Source organism: Topomyia yanbarensis, chromosome 1 (assembly GCF_030247195.1).
Source record: "Topomyia yanbarensis strain Yona2022 chromosome 1, ASM3024719v1, whole genome shotgun sequence".
NCBI classification, from domain to species: Eukaryota; Metazoa; Arthropoda; class Insecta; order Diptera; family Culicidae; genus Topomyia; species Topomyia yanbarensis.
In genome coordinates, this window is record NC_080670.1 from 56,995,819 (window position 1) to 57,017,300 (window position 21,482).

The 21,482-nt window shown below is 38.8% G+C and overlaps 1 protein-coding gene across 18 annotated transcripts in view; it reads left to right on the forward strand.

Annotated features, from left to right (window-relative positions):
• LOC131677680 (C-terminal-binding protein) overlaps positions 1-21,271 on the forward strand; it is a 215,963-nt gene extending 194,692 nt beyond the window's left edge. For 14 of the 18 annotated variants that reach the window (XM_058957636.1, XM_058957626.1, XM_058957638.1 and 11 more), the window contains one exon: positions 18,194-21,271. In XM_058957636.1, the coding sequence (XP_058813619.1) occupies positions 18,194-18,259 (66 nt within the window). In that variant the 3' untranslated portion in view covers positions 18,260-21,271. Of the gene's footprint in view, positions 1-9,394; positions 9,525-11,064; positions 11,372-18,193 lie in introns of all 18 variants that reach the window. The other 4 variants (XR_009303411.1, XR_009303414.1, XR_009303412.1 and 1 more) reach the window with 3 other exon arrangements.
• Positions 21,272-21,482: the final 211 nt, after the last annotated feature.

Sequence of the window (21,482 nt, forward strand, 5' to 3'; positions counted from 1 at the left end):
CAGTTCCAACTGTGCTTGTAGTGCTGATAACTGTTCGTGTGTCGGTTTTGCTCGCCTTTCGCATTGCTCCACTCGGTTCCTGAGTTCCAACAATGCATCCTCAGATTTCGTTCCCTGTGGTGACTGAGACGCAGACGGCTTCAACACTGCTAGGGGAATGGTTACCATCGGTGGCGCAACCGATCTGGGTGTACCCGGCGCCGGTACCGAACGACGAACAGATGATGCTAGTGGGGCACCGGGGGGAAGTGGAGTAGAAAGACGCTTACTTGAAGTAGGTGAAGCCGCTTCATTGGTAGCACTGCGCGCTGAAACACCACTGCGATGGCTGCCATTTTCTTCTCCTTCCAACACTTTGTCGATGAGTTTTTGTTGCTCATCAAGATGGCGGCGTTGCAGCTCTATTTCCGCACGTTTTCGTTCTAGCTGCTGCCTTTCCACCAGCTGGCTCATACCGACGGAAAGCGCCGACGCTGCACTGGCACGACTGGAACCGCTCTTCAATGAAATGGCATCCTCTTGCATGGAGGTGCAATCACCGCACACCCATGACCGGTTCATCACACTCGCATCCACCCCGGCGCATGTATAGTGCCGCCATCCGTCGCATCGGTCACACTGGACCATATTGTCCGCACTATCCAGGCGTTGGCAGGCCACACAATTGGATTCCTCTTGTTCCAACTCCGTTGTATCTCCAATTGGCGTCTGTTCGGCCATCTTACCTCAAATTTTGAAGATTGTCGAGGTTGTAGGGCGAAGGGAAAAGGCCGTTTTGTAGCGTAAAAGTTGTATTTAGCTTCAACTATAAGTTAATAAAATTATGTTAGTTGGCGTTACAATCGTGATTAAATTTAACTGTTCTTACAATTTGGTGGGCTGTACCCTTTTATTCGCCCTTGCTGCCAGTCGTGGCTCTTTGCCAAATAATACTGTCTAAAAACATGTTAATTATAAATTTGTTTCCTTCCACGTTTTCTAGGATGCTTCTATTATATTATACCTTACCGCCTTTCAAATCTTTCCTGTTTTTCACTCTACTTTCACTTATACCTTACTGTACTTCTCTTTTAAACTTTTGCTTTTAATTTCACTTTCTATCTGCTGCCGTTCACACTGAGCTTCGATGAGTAAAAGAACTGCCAAATGAAACGTGGTCTAGTCGTTGACAGTTCGGTGATGTATCTCCGCTGTCATCAAATGACGTCTGTCACACATTGACGCGACGCTTAACTGCCGCCGCGTTGCTTTGATTCTGACGCGTTGCCTTTGTCAGGCAGTGTTGCCAGCTCGACGGTTTCTGCGTTGACAGAACTGGATAAACTTTTCGGGTTAGAATCCAATTCGATGTTCAGTCACACGCCGCCAATCTATGTTAAAAACCGACCTTAAACGGCCCATTTGGTAGCTATAGTACTAAATTTTAAAATTGATTCTACTAATGCATCAACCATAAACGACATAAATGTAAAGTAGAGTAGTTGTACTGGCATCTGGTACGTTGGACTTCTAGAAGCTCCGTTTAGCATATTGTACCATGGTTTTCTTTGCTTATAGCCCTTATTTAATGGTAACTTTATGTGTATGTTCATCCAACATATATTTCGTTAATTTTATTTCACGGGACAGATAAGCATGGAGCTTTCGCGATGGGATATAAAGACTTGATATTTATTCATTTTTTTAGAACAACCCCTGCATTTTCAATAGTTTTCATGAATGAAAATCGATGAAAGGTGATATAGGACATAGGGTGAAGTGCCTATTTTCACCATACTAAGGAGGGCGCCTCACTGATTCATTAATTACTCGGCCTACAAACAATGGAATGCGTACAAATTGGCATCAACAGCTTTGCTTCGTTGTTAAGTACCAAGATAATAACATACATGCGCTGAAAACAGTGAAATTCTCGTGTTCGCGCGCAACGAAAACACGAATCGAGTGCCCCTATTGTTGCGCTACCATTTGACTCAATGCGTTAAACAAAGATGACAGACACTGCTCTAACCAACGGCTTCAAATGGGTAGCATGATAATAAAAACATACACCCAAAACAATTTCCCAATGCAAAAAAGGCATTACATCATTTCGTGCATATTCCGAATTAGAATCATGCCTTCTTCGCATTGTAGACCAAGCATAGCTACGGCATTATACCAATACAGCTTGATTCATGATGAAATAAATTGATTGAGAATACACGCTACCATATTATCTGCCCGCATGTAAAAGTATTAGTTGGTTTTGCTTGCTGAGTCTGCCAAAAAGGTGGTGTATTCTATACATGAATACCTCTGTGGTGTTTGTAAGAACTTCTGTCTTCATACACAGTTACGCTTTTTTGCTGCGAACAGCTCAATCCCAACTACACTAAACGCGTGAACAGTTTACGAGAGTGTGTGATATACACGTTGTTATTTTCCCATAGCATGGTTTTTGCAGTAAAATCATCGCTCTCTCATTCTATGCTTCGGAGAAGAGCGGAAGAAAATGATTTGTGCTCAGATTAATTTGCGATGATCGTTGACCAGGGCAATGATGTGCGCTGGATTCGCATGTTCGGGAAATAATAAAAACTGAAATGAGTAACTGCCACTGTTGCTCAAAAGTGCAAAACCATGTCATCTCTGCCCTTACAGTTTATGGTAATTTAAACTTAGATACTTTTACTGATATGATATCACCTGAAAGTACTGTTGATATGAGGAATGCCAGAAATGATTGGCCGACGGCTTCTATCAGACAAATGTTGAATTAACTTGTTAGCCCAATGTTCCCATATAGGTAACTTTCTCCTGCGTGTAGTGCGCTTAAATAATCATGAACCATTATTAACATTTATGAACTTATCTAGTGGCTAGAACTCGCATATCGCTGGTAAATTTAGGGTTGAGAGAACGCCGAAAGCTCAACATATTATCAACACATAATCATCACCCACACCCCACCAATTTGATGATGCTATAAACTGTTCTCTCCAATATGCAGCATGTGATCAGCAGAAAGGCGAAAAGGAAACAGGTCGTTGAGCGTGTATTAGTATTTTCAGAGCGCACATGTATCCGAGTGGAGATGTCCTTTACATGTGTATTAGTGCGGAGTCATTTCAATACTAATACTCCGGTAGTTAAATTCACTAATACATTCCCAACTGTGGGTTTGTGTAAGTTTCTGTGGTGTAATCGCCTTAATGCATTTTTGTCCCGGACCAATATCGCTTTATATGCATTATACCAGTTACAATGCAAAATTCTCATTAGAATCATGCTTATTCGCACGTAATTCATACGGTTCGCGTTTTGGGTGTAGCGATAGTGGGCTCATCACCCTATATGTTTGGAACGGCAGAGTATTCATGTAATAATTGAGTTAGCAATGTCCAGTCAGTGCCCTGACTAGAATACTGCATTTGTGCTTGGAATAATGCAACAATTTTTTTAACATTTTCTTACTCAGATTCGGCAGAAAAGTTTTTCACTGTGCTATATTTCTCCTTAGTGGAGAAAAATTCAGGTAAAAACTATTTTTTCTATACTAATGAGAAAATTGTTTAAAATCACATTTGCGCACGGAGGACACAAAACCTATAACTAAATTAGTGATAGATATTGCGTCTCGTCAGAATCTTACACTAACTTAGTGACAGGACTAAGCTAGCGCCGGATTGATGCTAGCTCCAAAAACGAAAACACTATTTGCGTTTATGAGTAAACCATTAATTCTCACCAACTTAATCAGAACTGCGGGACAACACGCAGGACAACGGGTTTGCTCACAAATAGTATTTTTGTTTTTGGAGCTAGCGTCAATCCAGTGCTAACTACGTCCTGTCACTAAGTTAGTGTCGGATTCTGATGGGACGCAGTCAAAACGCATATTCAATAACTAGTTTATAAAAGTTTTTGTTTGAACGTAAGTTTACAAGCTACGCAAATGTTTCGTATGTTCAGATGTAGCCCAATAGAGCGAATATTGTGCTTTATCCACATTTCCCGTAGACTTGTACGGAGCAAAACTTTCACGCGTCTTTTTGATCGATTCGGTCGTCAGAACTGTACGAGCAGATGCCCAAAAATTAGAACTTCCTGAAAGGGACTCAGGGACAGTCGTCAGTGATGGCTCTATCAGTATGGAAAGGGCGTTTCAAAAAGATAATTGAGTACTTGTACTTCATCTTCGTCAGACGAGTGTCTACACATATTTTTGAATCTAGCATTTTCGGCATTCCACCAAAGCGGTTCTTCTAGAAGCACGCATAACTTGTATGCTGCTACTACGAGTGAGTTTGTTTTATCCATGACCGTATCAAATTCACTTAGAGATTCAATAATTGGAAATAACCGTAGACCCTAGTCGCCAAGCCTTCTTCGAAAAGGTCCCAGTTCGTAGATACGCTGTATGTGGTGGTCTGGTTAGATAGCCGCTTCTGGATTTGTACGGATATTCCGAAGGGTATATCCGAGAGCAGTTTAATACATATTCATTAATTTTCTAAAGTTAGGGTTCAAGCCTGGCATTACTATAAGGTGTATTTGTTATATTATCATATACACACCACGAATTCATTTTGAAATTATATGGGTTATTTTTAGGGAAGGTGAAAGCAGTTCTGGGGTGAGCCACCACAACCCCTCCCCCGCCCGAAGTCTATGAACCATTCATACCTTGATATACCTGCCATGCTGCACTTAAACGATGAACACTGTAAACATGTAATCTTCCGGATACACAGGGAAACATTGCGACGCATTCCTGCGAAAAATTTTCAGTGAATATTTCTTTGCGCAGCACATCAAACTACATCAACTCGGTTTTCTATAAACTTTTCAAGTACATCTGGACTCATCCGGGCATACGATTATTCTGGAATTGGTCGTAAAATGTCCCGTGTGTTCTGAAAGCTTTACATCTGATTATTGCATTGCTCATAGATTGAGAGTGTCGCATGACAGGTATATAAAGGTACAAATGATTCATTGGCATGGTCTATTACAATTCACTAGTTCTACTAGATGGATTCCAAATCAATTTGGAGCGTTCACATATACAACTTATTTATGTTATGAGTATACTAATGCCAGGCATAAAGCTCAATTTTGGAAGACGATGAAAATAGCTTAATTTTTCTTGGACAGAACCCACGGAATTTTCGTAAAAATTTGGATCACGATATCTGACCAGACGAACATATACAGACTATGGAATTTGAATAGATCCCGGACCATTTACAAATAGTTTGGTTTAAATTACTCTAGCATTTTGATAATTGGAGCCAATTGTGCACGAACATTAATGAGGAAAAGAGCAACAGTAAAACTATGATTTTGAGCTAAAGTTTTCACTAAGAAACGTTCTTACATATACTTTTCTATGATTCATATACGTACACGTCATATGACACATGACACAACCACTATATTAAAAAGTGGTGGAAAATAATAATCAATGAGGGAACAAGTAGATGGGATTGTTTTCAACCAAGAAACTGCATTAGTGTTCGTGAGACCGGTCAACAAGAGCTCAATTATTGTGTTATCAAAAATCCCAGTTGAAAAAATAGACCCTGTTGCTTTAAAGGACCACTCTAACTCACTCAGGAAAACTCCTCATATAATATAATTGGTTGAAAAAAAGTTGTTATCCACCAAATTGCTTATATTTTATCTTACTGAAAAGCTAATTAGCATATAACCCTATCCATGATTTACATCACAAGATGGCGCTTATCTATCACCACAACATTACTTTAGATACAAAAGCTTAAGAGTAAATGGTTTTGCCTTGCTAAATACGCAGGCTATTTTGCACCCATTCATAACTCTGGTAAAGGATGGCGTATACGTCACTTTGTTTCTCGTGTTTTAAAAGGCATAATTTTTCAACAATTGCATTGGAAGATGCGGATTTTTATAGAGAACTCAGAAATATGGAAAAAGTGAAATTTGGCCAAAGTAGCGTTGACGTCACTTTTGCATACGAATGAACCATTTACCAGAATGTCATAACCTAGAATGGACCATTTACCCGATTGCCATAAACCCGAATAAACCAGTTGTCCGAATGTCATTAACCCGAATACCGCATTAACTCAAACGTAATATGAAATCAAATGCAACGGAAGGCAATTATATGCTTAAAAGACCATTTACTATTGTTACATTTTCAACAAAAGGATTCCGCAATGTCCCGTCACAGAGTCTGGGTATTGAGCACTTCATCATCATCATCGTGGTCTGCTGTGATTTCCCGGTTGTTGTCAGCTGAGAGCAAAAGAACATACTACCGACTCCGTTGTCTTTGGAACAACATTTGTTCGCGGCATCGACAGCAACAGACGTTTGCCAGAAATATAAGGGTTGATTCCTCCTTTCAAACTTGAGTAGTTCTTTGAATTTATATACCAAATAGCATTCGCAAGCATACACAGAAATAATATTTCGTAATTTTAAGTTTATTTTCATGCACATATTTGGAGCATGAATATAAATGTAAAATTAGGTTCCACTACAAATACACACGACTTTTCGTGCTTTCTTCAACGAATTTTATTATAATTTCACACGTGGATTGAAAATTACAGTTTCCTTAAACAGAAAACCAATGTACTTCAACGTATTTTTACTCGAATACTGCTGTAAAATGAATGACGAATACTGCTGTAAAATGAATGACATGAAAGTGTAAAATTGTATGCTGTGTGACGCTCCAATTGATTTTAACGTAATTTTCAATCAAATTTTTGATTCAATCTTTGTATGTTTACATTCGTATTGATTTACATGTCGTTTAAATTTCATTATTTTTTGGTGTATACTGTTAATCTGCTCGTTTGCCCGGTTTACTTAAACAAGGGTTGATTCTTCTTTCAAACATGAGCAGTTCTTTGAATCTGTATACCAAATAGCCTTTGTCTTTGTCGCATAACCGAGTCATGATACTGCTTGCACGACTAGCATATTTCAGTTCCGCAAGCCATTCAGTCCTCGGCACGAACATACAACTTTACTTGGGGAATCCTGTTTTCATTCATCTCTTACGGTATAGAAGCAGGAACCCAGTGAATCGATTCTTGGCTGAGCTACTGCACAGGATCTAAACTGATTTTGTTCGGAGAAAAATAATACACTGTTATTAACCTCCTAGACAAATTTTTTAACCTGTTTATATTTAGCTACTATCGGCTTTGACGTAAATTGCTTAGGGGTTTGTTTTGTTTGGGTTTTTGTAGTAGGGGAGACCGGGGCAAGTTGGCGGAGTTAATTTTTCTCTGTTTCTATTCGACATATGGTGCTGGCTTTCGCTCTGTACATCATGTAAGTTGAAAGACATCTTCTCACGGATTACTTTTTGTTTTGTAGAAGTTGTGGGCGATATTGTATTTTCGAGGGTGATAAGTAAATTTTCTTAATTCTTAACATTTTTGTTATTTATGAAGAGTATTAATTCATTCCATGGATGATTATAATTTTCGATAGTGCGTGAAAATATAGATATTAGATATCACTCCACAAACAAAAGTTATTTTATTAATACTTTTTTTTATAAAATTTGCATTTGTTATAATTTAGCGGTGACGCACGTGGGGTTTGGCTGTACTTTTCACAATGCAAAAAAGGTCATATTTTTTTCTGGAAATCACTGTAAAGCAAGGAAATCTTTTTCTTGTGTATCTCGCCAGTACAGGGGGCATTTATTTCGTAATACAGTGGAGACCCGATTTTATCTACCCCCGATTTTATCAGCTTTTTGACCCGATTTTATCAGCTTCATATGAAAATTGATAGCTGATAGTTTGATGGGCTCTAGCAGACGAATCAAGTTAGATTCGAGTAAATCCTTTCTTGGGCATATATTTCTTATCTTAGAGATCCGAAAAATGTAAAAAAATAAAAAAAAAAATTATTAAATTTTGCACTGTTAGAACTTAAGTAAATAGTCAGAAAAGGTTGCAAGGCTATATCTAAGGACCAAAGAAGAATATTTTAAGAGTTTGTTAAAAACACAGAAAAATATATGTCCCGATTTTATCAGCTTAAAATTCACCAAGAGGCTGACAAAAACGGGTGTTTACTGTATCGCTAGAAGAAAAAAGAAAGACTTCTGAATATGGAGTACAGTTTGACATGAAAATGACGGGGTATAGCAAAATAATGGCAAGTGTCAATTGATATACAGTTTTATTAAAAAGACATTCAACATGTTCTATGAAAACTTCTGAGGTAATTTTATTTCCTTTTGATTTCTCGTTTATGGTGTACCGCCAACTGCCAATCCCGGCCTCCCGGTTTTCCGAGTCACATATTGACGTCTACAAAAATGAAAACAATGCAGCAAACACTTCGATAAAATGCTGATATGTAGCCAGCAGTTTGCCCTTTTATGTAACGTGGTAAATTTTTCACGATCTACCGAAATTAATATCAAATTAGCCAATTAGCCCCGGGCTTTTCTACTATTTTTCTATGTTGTCTTCTTTATCACAATTCTTGTATCATTATTAGCAAAAAGCAATACTACGAATAATACGTGGCTCCGCAGTTCCAACATGGTTTATCTGGAACGTCAATTTCTGTTTCGTGACTGCTTCCGGAGTTAAAATTGGTTTCCAATCGAACTGTTTTTCAACTGGGTCCATTGCTGCTGATGACGCCCCAATCACTGCCGTTTAGTGTTTGAGGTTAAGAAACAGCTGACATTTAGCCGAAATCTGTCCAAGAGTAATATCTTGCTTCTCGAATCTGCAGAACCTCGTTCTCGGTTTTCCGCTGACTTTAAGTTTATTCAGCGTGTCATGATGGGAATTCATTTATATTGATTTTTGACTAATTCCCCTGCGCTACCAGAACCATCCTTAGTGGCTACAGAAGACTATCGACCATTTTAACGGACACTACTGATCCAGACAGACAACTCCAAGATACCCATATTAAAAGTTTAAAGCTTTAAAGACACCATAACTGGGTAAGGATTAAAACTAACACTGAACTTGTATTTATTACCCATGGAGTGAAATTATTAGTTATTCAATTTGATGTGAACATTGGTGAAAGAAAACGTACTCAATGTTATCCTTTTTATAATGATGTAAAACTTTTACATGTCTAAAACTACCCTACATATCTAAAAACTTTTCCCCGTCTTGCTCACTGTTAAACGACTATCGAAAATGGAACTGCGCGAACATTATAATAGCTGAAACACACTAAACGCAAAAATGACACACCGACTTCTGAAAAATCGTTAGAAATTACACCGCCTCGATGCACATGAGCAATAACACGTTCTTCCGTAACAGAACCGAAATACTCATGCATCGCGCGCCCCCGTCGCCATCAGATAAATAAAACTTCCATTTCGCTTCCCATTTTCCGCTTTCTTATTTAAAAAAAGATTCCGGGATTTCTGCCGCCTATGACGCTACCAATCTCATGCGCCGGCACTAGATGAGCCCTTCTACTACTGTAAGCAAACGCATCTCGCTCGCACAGTCTACGGGGGACCACGCGCATCCACAGTTCACGTAAGTTACCAAATGCACTTCTAATGGTTTGATGAGAGCCTTCTCCGGGACTATCTGATTTTTTTTAATTTTAAACCTATCGAGATTTTGAATTACAGTTACGGGAAAAAGTTTCGTAGATTAGGGAAACACTAGCGAGTTGATTTCGGCAGTTTTTGTAGTACGAAATGTGTGCTTATGTATACAATCGAAGCATTCGGTGGATTTTTTTTTGAAAGGGATTGAAGCGCTGAAGCCTGACGTTACCGACCTAATAAATCCTCTTGAATAACATTATATTTGAAAGAAGGTAGTTAGTCAGTTAATATTCCATACAAAATAACAAGCATACAAAATGTTGCAGGTATGACAAGAAATTTAGTGAACTTTCAGGGAATCTTGAAAAATATTGCATTTGCTTTTTATTTATTATTTATTTCCAGTGATGGCAATCAACATCTTTTCCTCTTTATGTTTGCCAATGAGAGATTTCGAACAATCCTTGTCTCATTTAATTGACTCAAATCAAAATTTTAAACCCACTCCGACACAACAATGCGTATTCCACCGCATACTGAAACCACGTGCTTTGAGGAGGTTTTCGTCGAATTTGAATGGACTCCGCGCGGAGATGTTGAATTCTTTCACCTTTTACGTATTTCCCCCTGGATTCGTCGACACCTCAATTAAATTTGATAGCTAAAAGCTATAACACTGGATTATTGAAAAGTTCGCAGAAAAACAGAAAATGTTCCATGCATTCGCATGCGGTTCTCTGTGGCAGATTTCATTCTAGAACACCAAAGACTTGTGCATAGGTCTGAAAAGCGTGACGAATGAAATATATTTTCAAGGCACGTTAATAAAAATTAAGTCAGTAAGGTATAAAAGATGCAGATCGTTCGGTATCCATTTGTGAATAACAAATTGTATTGTATTATATTGTTTATTGGGGCTTTAATCTCGACGGGTCATTTGCTCTCGAATGAAAAATGTTTAGGACCAGATTCAAATTTCACTGCCAATCTTCTTCATCCTAGTTATTTTTCAATCAAAACTGACTCTGACAGCCTTAGGCCCTCGATGTAAATCATTTCTCTGTAGCATTTTGCTTGTTGATAGTGTTTATAGTTCTAGAATGTCGAAATAAAAAATAAAGTTTAGCAGGAATCTTTAACCAATTTATGAGCAATCGTGCCTCGACGTTTACAAGTGAGTATGATTGAATACTAACCAAGTTGTAGATAATCATCAGTGGATTGTTTGATCGTTTCGATAGTTGAAACTATTAGTTGTCCAACTTTCGTTTCGTTTTGAACCTACCGAAAAAGAAAATGGCAACGAAACACCGAAAGTTCCCCAAATGTTACGTTTGTGGGACCCCTCATTCTCCAACAACTAGGCTCTATTTTCGATCACCGGTTTAAAATGCCGCCTCCAATGATCCTAACTGCGGTCGTCTTCAGTTGCACGAAAGGGACTTTTGAATGACTTATATTGGCATCACTAAATACGAATTTTATTAACATTTCCTATATTTCTACTCTTTTCCCCTTGAAAGATCTACAATTTTGCTAAAAATTATGCTTTCGAAAGTCCCGCCCATGCAACCGAAGACAATCGTTGAGGCCAAATTCGCTGCGGAGCATAGAAGTCGAAGTGGATGCGAAGAAAGTGGACGAACGAGTTTTGCACGATCGATCGCCCCCGTTTCTGAGCTGAGGAGTCCAACACACGTCTACACACGCGCATACTGCCACAATTAATAGCACTAAACAACAAACAAACCAATAGATATGTGGGTGTGTGTGCGTTTGTGTTTTTTCCCTGCTGGGTATGCCAGCGGTATTCGAGTTAGAGGATTACAGGTAATTAAACAGCGTTGTTCTGAGTATACTCTGTGAGACACCTTTTCCCACCAAACATTGGAATGGACGCCGCGTCATTTCAGTAAACACTCACTCTTTCGTGATAATTCACATACGAAAATCATTTCGTAGCGCTACTCAAAGCGAATGTAGGTCTATACTTTTACAATTTGTTGGTAGCGTTGTTCTCATACTGAGTATCATTTTGTTTTAGGAGTAGTCTTACACCTATGATGTAAATACTGTTTATTAATGCAATGGGTTACTATTCCATACGACTGCAGCAGGGTTTCCGTACCGGGTGTCTTAGATTATGACCAAACTACTGAAAATTAACGCGTTTCGATACACAAACTTTGGTACATAAGATATGTCATGCATTGGATGGAAAATTTTAGTCACACATTACAACGTTTAGAGGGCACGAAAACTAACTCTTCAGCGGAGAGGGACCATTCAAAAATAACGTAACGTAACTTAAGAATTGTCCAAAATTTACTCCCCCCATGTAACAATTTGTCACAAATTTTTCTATTTCCCCTACTACGTAACAAGTTCCTTAAAAATGCTTCGATAAAAATATGTTACCCTTAGTAACACTCTTGAGGCCTTTCTTTAAACCAAATACAAATATAATAATTTGTATTTGTTTAAACTTAGAATGCACTTGTAGTGAGCTATAAAACTAGAAATGCTACTTGGGACGAAACGTTCTAGCTTATTCCCCCTCCCCCATATGTCACAATTTGTCGTAATCACTCCCCTTGCCCCCTAAAAGCGTTACGTAATTTATGAATGGTCCCAGAGGGATAGACCATAGACGTTTTCGAAAGAATTACTGCTATAAGGGAGCAATCATAAATCATGTAACGCTTTTAAGGGTGGGAGTATAACAAAATGTGACATATGAGGAAAGAAGAGTAAGCTAGAACGTAACGTAATTATTTACCGACGAAAAAATTTTTTTTTGTCGATTTTGTAATGTAATAGGGGAGGGAGAGGTAAATCAATTTGTAACAATTTGTCACACGGGGGGAAGGGGAGTCAATTTTAAGCAATTTTTGCATAACAGAACGACAACACCCCCAAACAAATATTGTTTTTCAAATACCGCTTAAACTATAGCTCTTTACCATACGGGGTTAAGATCAATAGCATATCTTTGAGTTTCAGCTCTCTGTACATAGGTTCATCCAGATACTCAATTGCATTACTGCAGGGCAGTTACGTATCAAATGATATGAAGTTCCGTAATCGGAATCACAAAGGTCATACGACTAATACTCAGCGCCCTGAATAGTAGCCATGTGATAATTGCCATTTTCGGACTCACATCCGACAGAAAAGTTTTTGTTTGGACGCAATTTTGCATGCTACGCCAATGGTTGGCATGGAGCGAATATTGTGCTTTATCCACCTTATCGAAAGTGGTAGAACTGGTTCTGGACCAACGAAGTCAGTTGCAGCGCCCGCTATAGCCAATTTATCCGCCCATTCATTGCCAGTAATACGGAATAACCGGATACCCATAAATGGTAAACAGCATTTGAAGAGTGCTTCTTGTTCCAGAAACACAGTCGTTTTATGTTCAAGTGTGCCTCTAGAGCAGTAGTAGGTGTTGTCGAGAACGCACCAATCATTGCCATCAAGACCATCCTCTGAAGATGGTTTGTCATAACTTCTCTCTTCTGTCACCAAACAAGGCACTTATATGACAGTATTGGTCTAACAATTGTTGTGTAGATGCACTGAATATACTTTGGATTGAGTCTCCAAGTTTTGCCGAAAGGTCGTTTACATTGGCCGAAGGCCATGCAAGCTGTCTTGATTCTTCAGAGTCAAAGAACTGAAACGGACGAGCTCCGGTTGTAGTCCTTCGTTGCGTGAAAAGCACCATTGATGTTTTATTTGGATTAACTGCTAGTCCAACATGAAGACACCATTGCTCGACAACACATAAGGCTTGTTGCATCATTTCAAAAAGTGTGGTTATGCAGATACCGGTGATCATTATATGATAGACATTGGCGGAACCATACGTCGGAAAACCAAGCTCATTAAGTTTCTTCTACAAGCCATCGGCGACAAGTTTTCATAGATGTGGTGACAGCACAGCACAGCACCTTGAGAACATCCGCAGACACTCCGTTTCCTTATCTCTACATGTCTTAACGATGAGCACAAATGTCGGTTGCTAAGCATTGCGTGTATCCAGATCGTGCTATATGAAGGTACTCCATGGCCACGTGCTGCTTCCAAAATGGATGCAAAAGAAACGTTGTCAAAGCACCTTCTATATCGAGAAAAACTCCCAAAACTTGATTGCATTTGTGAAAAAGCCTTTTCAGTATTATAGACCCGCGGTTCTCAAGTTTTTTCGTACCACGGATCCCTTAGAAATCACCCTGGGTTGCAACGGACCCCCACGGATAAACATGGATTTTGTATGCTATCAATATGTTATTTTCAGTTTGTTAGGAAACAAGACTTGAAATTTCAATATGAACTCGGAAAATATACTTTTCTTCGCGGACCACCAGCAACGACTTCGCGGCCCCCTAGAGGTCCGCGGATCCCAGGTTGAGAATCACTGTTGTTGACAACATTGTGTAACAGGGTGATAGTAGATTTACCCCGCTGATATGCATGTTGCATTGTATGCAGCGGGTGCTTGTCCAAGCTAACATCCCGAATGGAACCCTGATTTGAGAAGGAAGGAGGTCAGACTGATCGATCTAAAGCTCTTTGCTTCCTCATAAGTGACGCGGCCACCGTTTGGAATTTTACAGGTATTTCTCGCCACGTTCAACTCAGGGGCAGTCGTTAGTAATGGCTCCGTACAGCCTGGAAAGTGTGTATCAATTTACTACATCTTCGTCAGTTGAGCACTACATCTTCGTCAGTTAAACACTACATCTTCATCAGACGAGTATTCACCAGTAGCAGTTATAATCGAACTGACATGAAAGTCTTTCGATTTCGAGCTTATTTAATCTACTCTTCTCGTTGAGACTTGAGACATTTGTGCAGAGGCTTTTTCAACCACTTCGCTCAGAGGATCGAAGGACATTTCTGTATGCATTGCGAGTCAACTTAAAGGCCTTCAACCCGTTCCTGCGTCTACGATTCCAAGCTCCTCTGCATAAATTTTTGTGTCGAACAAGTTCGGTTCCTCTAGAAGCACGCATAACTAGAAGCGGACAAGCCTCTTGGTATGCTGCTACTATGAGTGAGTTTGTTATACCCACGACCTCATCCAAGTCACTTGGAGATTCAATCGTCGATAGATATCCCTGAAACCTAGTCGCCAAGTCCTCTTCGTAGAGATTCCAGTTCGTCGATTTGGGATTATGATATGTGACGATATCTAGCGAGACGTTTAAATGATGAAAGGCGATGTACTTATGATCAGATAACGACGGTTCGAGCTCGTTCGGTACGAGCCAGTTTTCCAACTCATGCGTAATACTGTCAGAGCAGAGAGCTACATCTAACACCTCTTCTCTGAGAGCTTGTGCAAATGTTGGGTGATTTCCTACATTAAGTATGTGCAGATTTGTAGGGGAAAGAGGGTAACAGTGGAACTATGAAAACAATACGTTTTCATAGTTCCACTGTTACCCTCTTTCCCCTACTGCTTAAGTATTCCATCAATTCGGTGCCGCCTCTCAATTTAAGCTGCCCCAAATTATGTGGTGGGTATTTGTATCACAGCCGATTATGAGGGGAAACCCGTCACAGTACGATGCAATCCTATTGAAATCATCAGATAGTGATGATTCATTATATGGCAAATATATCGAACAATAAACGTATTTCTTGTTTATGTTATCAATATGATGGCACAAATATTGCGAGTAGTGAGGTCGGATATAAAACATGCGTCAATAGCACTATTCGCAAGTATACATGCACGAGGCATTTCACGTGGATTTGTCATGCCATATTTGTTGAAAGCCACGAAGACGAGGTTATGTACCTTTCCAACATAGATAGGTGGGATAGAGACGGCGCCGGTGGTTGAGTGGTGCCACTCATTCCACTTGGCCGATATTTAGTCCCAGGTAGTGGAGTAACCTCTCTGGTGTCTGTCATGAAGAAGTAAAACTCAACTTCTATACTTACTAACAAATATCCTCCTTCCATCATACTTGTGGAGTGCGCAGTAGCATATACGGCCTCAAGTGTCGGACTAACATTCCTTCCCTTTTCTTTCGCGATCTACGTTCGAGCCTGGCCGGCGCCGATATTGATCAGTAGAAACTTTAGGATTACCAGGAATTGCACATTGAAAGATGTTTCGCTACTCCCAAGCAAAATTATCTACTGATTCCCTGTGCAACTTCAGGTAGTCCAGATCGATAACAGAGTAGCAGCCCGGGGTGGTCGCACAAGCTCTAAAGGAGCCCGCTCTCATTTCTGTTATTCCACAATGAACCCCTATAATACACTTTTCACATTCTGCGGATAGTTTTGATACAAATTGAGGTATGATAAAGGTGAAATAAAGTCACCGAAACTGTCGGATAAAGAGACAACACGTCGTTTTCGATTAATTTTATGACTGGTTCAGCCGATAACATCCCAAAATTAAAGTTATACAGTAATCAAGTAGCTCACAGGCAGATAAAAATATGCTATCGATGACTAAATAAAGTTGTAACATGTACCAGGTTAGAATAGGACACGATCATTATTTGAATCCCACGATTCATGCACGATATTGGCATCTTCCAATTCCAGGCTCTAATATAGACCATACATAGGCAGCTGCGGTTGTGTGTGATCTCGCTTTAGAGGCAGGGTACGATCACTGTCGCCCATGCGATAATCATGTTTTCATTCTGGGACGTTATTGTATCCCAGGGATACCATAAAGGTTTGTGCATTGGACCGGAGTCCCAAGGGTTGCAGGTTCGAATCATACCTCTGGGGGGATTTTTTGCACATAATTTCTTTCGCTTAACTCGCAATGCCCATTTGTTTTTTTCCCTTTGGATACCACCAAAAAAGTCTTAAATAATTTATTGGCGTCAAAAGCCAAAAAAAAGATTTTTTAGTTAAGTTTATTCTTCTTTGCAAATCAATAAACAACATTTGCGCCTAGGGGGAACTTCGTCACATTCTTCAAGTCGCGTGCTGTTCGACATCGCTGTTGCTCCGTTGGACTTAACCCTTTAGAACGCCTTGAAAATTAAGCAAATAATCAATACCTTCTATGATAAATATTATAATTGACATCGTTTAATACACGTTTATACTTTTACAACAAATAATATTTAATATTCTCTTGGTGACGATATATGTATTTGCCACTGCCCGGGAGGCCCACAAATGTTGCTGGCAATATAGTTGCCACTGCCCGGAAGGCCCAAAAGGCTAGTGGCAATATGTTTGCCACTGGCTTACAGGTACGAAAACATTTTGACGTATTAGCGGCTAATAAGCAAACATATTTTATTTATAGATTACAGGTCAACTCATGTGATAAACTGCATAATCTAACATCAATGGTCCCAACAAACGTCTATGTTCATAAATATTTAGAATATTGACGATTATTCAGCGAAATTAAGCTTATCTTCTCCCGCTGAAAACGGACATTTTAAGACACAAAAATTAATCTCAAATTATAATTTCGCGTTTGTCAAGGTCCAAAAAATTATCGAGCACTTTTAGTAGCCAATATATATTATAGAAGGTAATATAGTTGCCACTGCTTTATAAAGGGTTAAACGAATTCATAGACTAAAAGACAGACGGCTGAAAAAGTGGAACAACGAGCGGTTTGCTTGCGAGGGGCCGCCGCTTCCTACGGTGGATGGAACGTTAATAGTAATTATGCCAAATATCCGTTATGCTAAATAACCTGCACAACGATCACTTCTCAAAATTATGCCAAATGTTCGTTATGCCACCTCTCAAAATTATACCAAATATCCGTTAAGCTCCGTCCATCATGCCAAATGACCTTATGACTAGTTGCTTTATGTCAAATAGTCCGCTCCCGGCTTATGGCATGATCAAAAGAACCCCTACTAGTAGAAGGCAAAAGATTCTTCGCAATTCGATCATGCCCATATGAGCCTGCGTAGCTCTAGTTCCTCGCTCCAAGTTTATAGGTAATTCGCCATTGAATACTTATCCGTCTTTCAGTTTGAATATCTTTCGCCTCTTTTTAGTTTTAAATCAACATAATCGATACAGTAGAACTTTGCGGCAATCAAAACATGTGCCGTTTTTGATAGCAGTGCTCGGGTGTAATGGAGTGCACTGGTTTTGTACTTTTGAGCGGAAGTATTAATGGAACATTCCCAATTTTTTGCACCTCTACCCGAAAGTGCAAAACCAGTTCCACTACACTAATAATAAATAATTAAATAATTTATTGGCGACCATTGACCATTGAAAACGGCAATTGAATCGTGTTGGTGTCTATTACGCACTTATTTATTATCCAAAGGGGAATAAATTATGGCGATTCCATGTGAAAGCACACATTCACAAGAAAAATCGCATTTTCATGGAACCCAGTTTTAAATGCCATTAATAATACCAAATTGTATATATCTCAGTGGTTGTAATTTGAGACACCTCGGGGTACCTTAACCGCGAAACAAATGATCGCTGTTGACGTATGGAATAACCCACATCATTGCCGTACCCGTTCCTGTTTAATCAACCAATGTTCCAATTCGACTGAATTTGTTCCACCCAAACCAGCAATGAGATCTAATTGTTCGTATTTTATTTTATTTATTTTTTTCTCTCTCCCGTCAACACACTACTCACACACCATCCGAATCCAACCGTGTGCAACAGCCTCTTAGTGCCCCCGATCCAAGTAATCATCATTCGGTTAAGCCGGAACCATCGGAAGTACATTAGTTTCATTATTATTATTATGTATGACTTATTATTAGTTACGATTACGAGACAAAAGTGGACAACAGAGAAAGATAGTAAGAGAGAGGTAGAGAAAGATAGAGAGAAAGAGCAAAAACGCAAAAAGGGAAAAAGAAACTTTTTTAATTTGAACGTAAGTAAAATAAAGTGAATAAAAAAACACAAGTGAGGGATTAAAAACAACAAAAAATAACTGAAGAATTATATATTGAGAAAGAGGAAACAATGAGGATCGATAATAATTATTATGATAAACAGTAAGAAAGAAAAACATTGTGAGAAATGATTATTAGTAAGATGTGAGAAGTTACTGCAAAAAGTATAAGCAAAAAAAATGTGAAAAAAGAAGTAATACAAAATAGTTTTGTGTAAGAGAAGAAACTATGTATAGAGATACTAAACAGGTGTAAACAAAACTGAGCAGCAGCCACGCAACTCCAACCACCACCACCACAATAACTGATTGGTTTTGCTAAGCCGATTGTTTCCAACTCCAGATTCTATAAACCCGAAATTTTGAAACAATATGGTTCTCGCTTCCATAGAAATAACACATTACAGAAACACACCACATTCATACACCGGCCGTTTATTGGAGCAAATGTGTAGACAAAAGTTTGAAAAAAAAACTGGATTGTACTCATACTGATACGATTACAGACACGAGAATACAGCTATGTGTTGTAGTGGTACATTTAAAATGAATTGCTTCCTTTTTTGTTTTAAAACTCTTAATAATAATGAATTGGATTATATTTTATTGTCTTTGTAAGTAGAAGAACAGAAATTCCTTTTATTTTTTAATGTATGTAGAGAGATAACTAAGGAAAATTAAAGGAGAAAAATAAAGGGTGGAATACTTGAGTACGTGAGTGTGAGCGAAATTTTCGATGGTTGGAAAAAAACTGTGTTGAATCGCATCGGCGTAAACTAGGCAAGTTGTGTGAAGAGCTCTGGAATATACCTGATAACCTGGGGAAAAACCAACGTACCGATGTAACAGCTTTGAGTACTTTTGATTATTTCTTTTGATGGTTTTTTTTTCTACATGATACAGACATATTCGCACATAAACCAGGTAAGTTTCACCTTCACACTTGTTAGTTAAGTCTAGAATTCTTTTTTATTCGATAGTTCAACAGTTTGCTTTTTTTGGTGTTCAAGATAAAAGGCTAACTAAAGGCAGACGACAATATTGGCTTAGTTTCGAAATGTACATGAGGACTAGTTAGTATCCAAATCAAAACTTGGTGGTTATCTATTACACATTTTGCCTTTCATTGTTACTCTTTAGATTACCTTAAAATCGATTCAGCGAAATAAAAATACCTTTAAATATTCAAGTTATTATTCCAACAGACATGTACGAGGTAGGAACATTTTAGCAAGTGCTTGCTTTGCTTACAGTACCACCCTTCTTGTTTGGAATACTTTTCACAATCGACCAGCATTTTTCATCTTCAAAGTATCTAAAATAATTGCACTCTTGGAAGGTCACAGTGATACTCCTTTATTGGAATCATTCTTTTGTCCAGTCAGGTCAGAGTTTTATCTGATTAAATTACTCTTATGCCGCATCAGAAGAAGCTTGCCAAATACAAAATATATTTTTTGCGCGAAGTTTACAATACATTTCTCTGTCTATTTCGACGAAATAGAATCTAGTCGGTAAATTTTATCTCACATTACGATCTGGCAAAATCTATGGTTTGAAAATGTTTAACTCAGCCCTTTGCTCCACTTTATAGACATAAGCGAGCGATAGTCCTAGACTACCATTATCGCCACGCTCCTTGTCGAAAACTTTTCAAATTTCGTTTGATGACCATCCAAATCAGTCACCATAGCTTTCCCGCATCCGTTGCGTGACCGATATTCGAACTGGCTTAATATATATCGCACACTTTTGTTGTGAAACAATCTAACTTTTTAGCATGTTCTCAATCGGTTAGCCCGTTAGAATATTTGCTGTCTTGAAACCGGCTACTGTATTAATGCATCAACGTGATAGAGGAACACAAGACGTCAAACTTCCCATTAGGACGAATTGGTCATTTTCGTAGGTCCAACTCCTGGTCAAGGTTCGACATTTTTAATATGATAGCTAATGAAAAATAAAAGTTCGTGTGAAAGAAATACGGATACGGTTCGTTAGCATTTCCCAAGATTCCAGAGCTTTTTGCCAACTTGAAGTATTTCGAAACCGGAAGTCCGAGTGACTAGTAGATGTAGAACAATCTGAACGCGAAAAAATGAAAAGGATAAAAAAGCATGGTAAAACGCGATCAACAAGTTTTAATCTAAATAATAAGAACAGGAGCCCCCTCCTCCCCTTCTAACCGTATGCTTTAAGAATGTAAGTGAAATTTAGTAAGAGGTGGTATCAAACAAAAGTAACCACGAGTGGTTACAAGACACTGACACATCCACAATGCTAGGCACAAACGAAGAGCGCGAAAGGGTAACGTTTTTTTGTCATCCGTCTGGATTTTCCTGGGCAGAAGAATACCAGTCCAACACACATAGATCACACTTTATCAGAGTAGAAAGCCGACCAAAAATCGTAGTTTCCCCAGTTGTGCAAAATAAAAGAGACCCCCCTATGTATACCAACCAACCTGGACATACACACATACCTACGCCAACGCGTTCGTTCTGATAGGAAATTTCACAAACAGAAGAAACAGTTTCAAGGAAAAAATAAGTATCCGCGCGCAAACTCACAGGTTAATAGAAATTGTGTCGACAGTGAGAGGAAGAGCAACACAGATTAGATATAATTCCTATGTAGAGCTGGGCATTTGTTGTTTTGGAAAGCAACCTGCAAATTAACAACAAATAAAAACAAAAGAAAAATAATAACAACAAACATTCATTCCTTTGCGAAAACAATATTGAGCAAGCAGAATACAAACAAAAATCGTCTGTACATGAAATGGCAAAACCTGGGCAGAAAAATGGATGGCATAAATAAAACTGAAATGGGTAAAAATACACAGGTTTTTTGGGCTTAGTAGTTGAAATATCACGGCAAAAGAAATACTAATCAACGAAACCAATTTTATGGCAGCTGTGGCAGACGTGCAATTTTGGCTTTTTCTTGGCAGTCATTGGTATATTCAGATGTGAAGCAGTCCTGGTCACTTATTCCTTCGGAAGGAAATTAAAATCGTTGGTCCCCGTCAATTTGTAAAGATAGTGCATT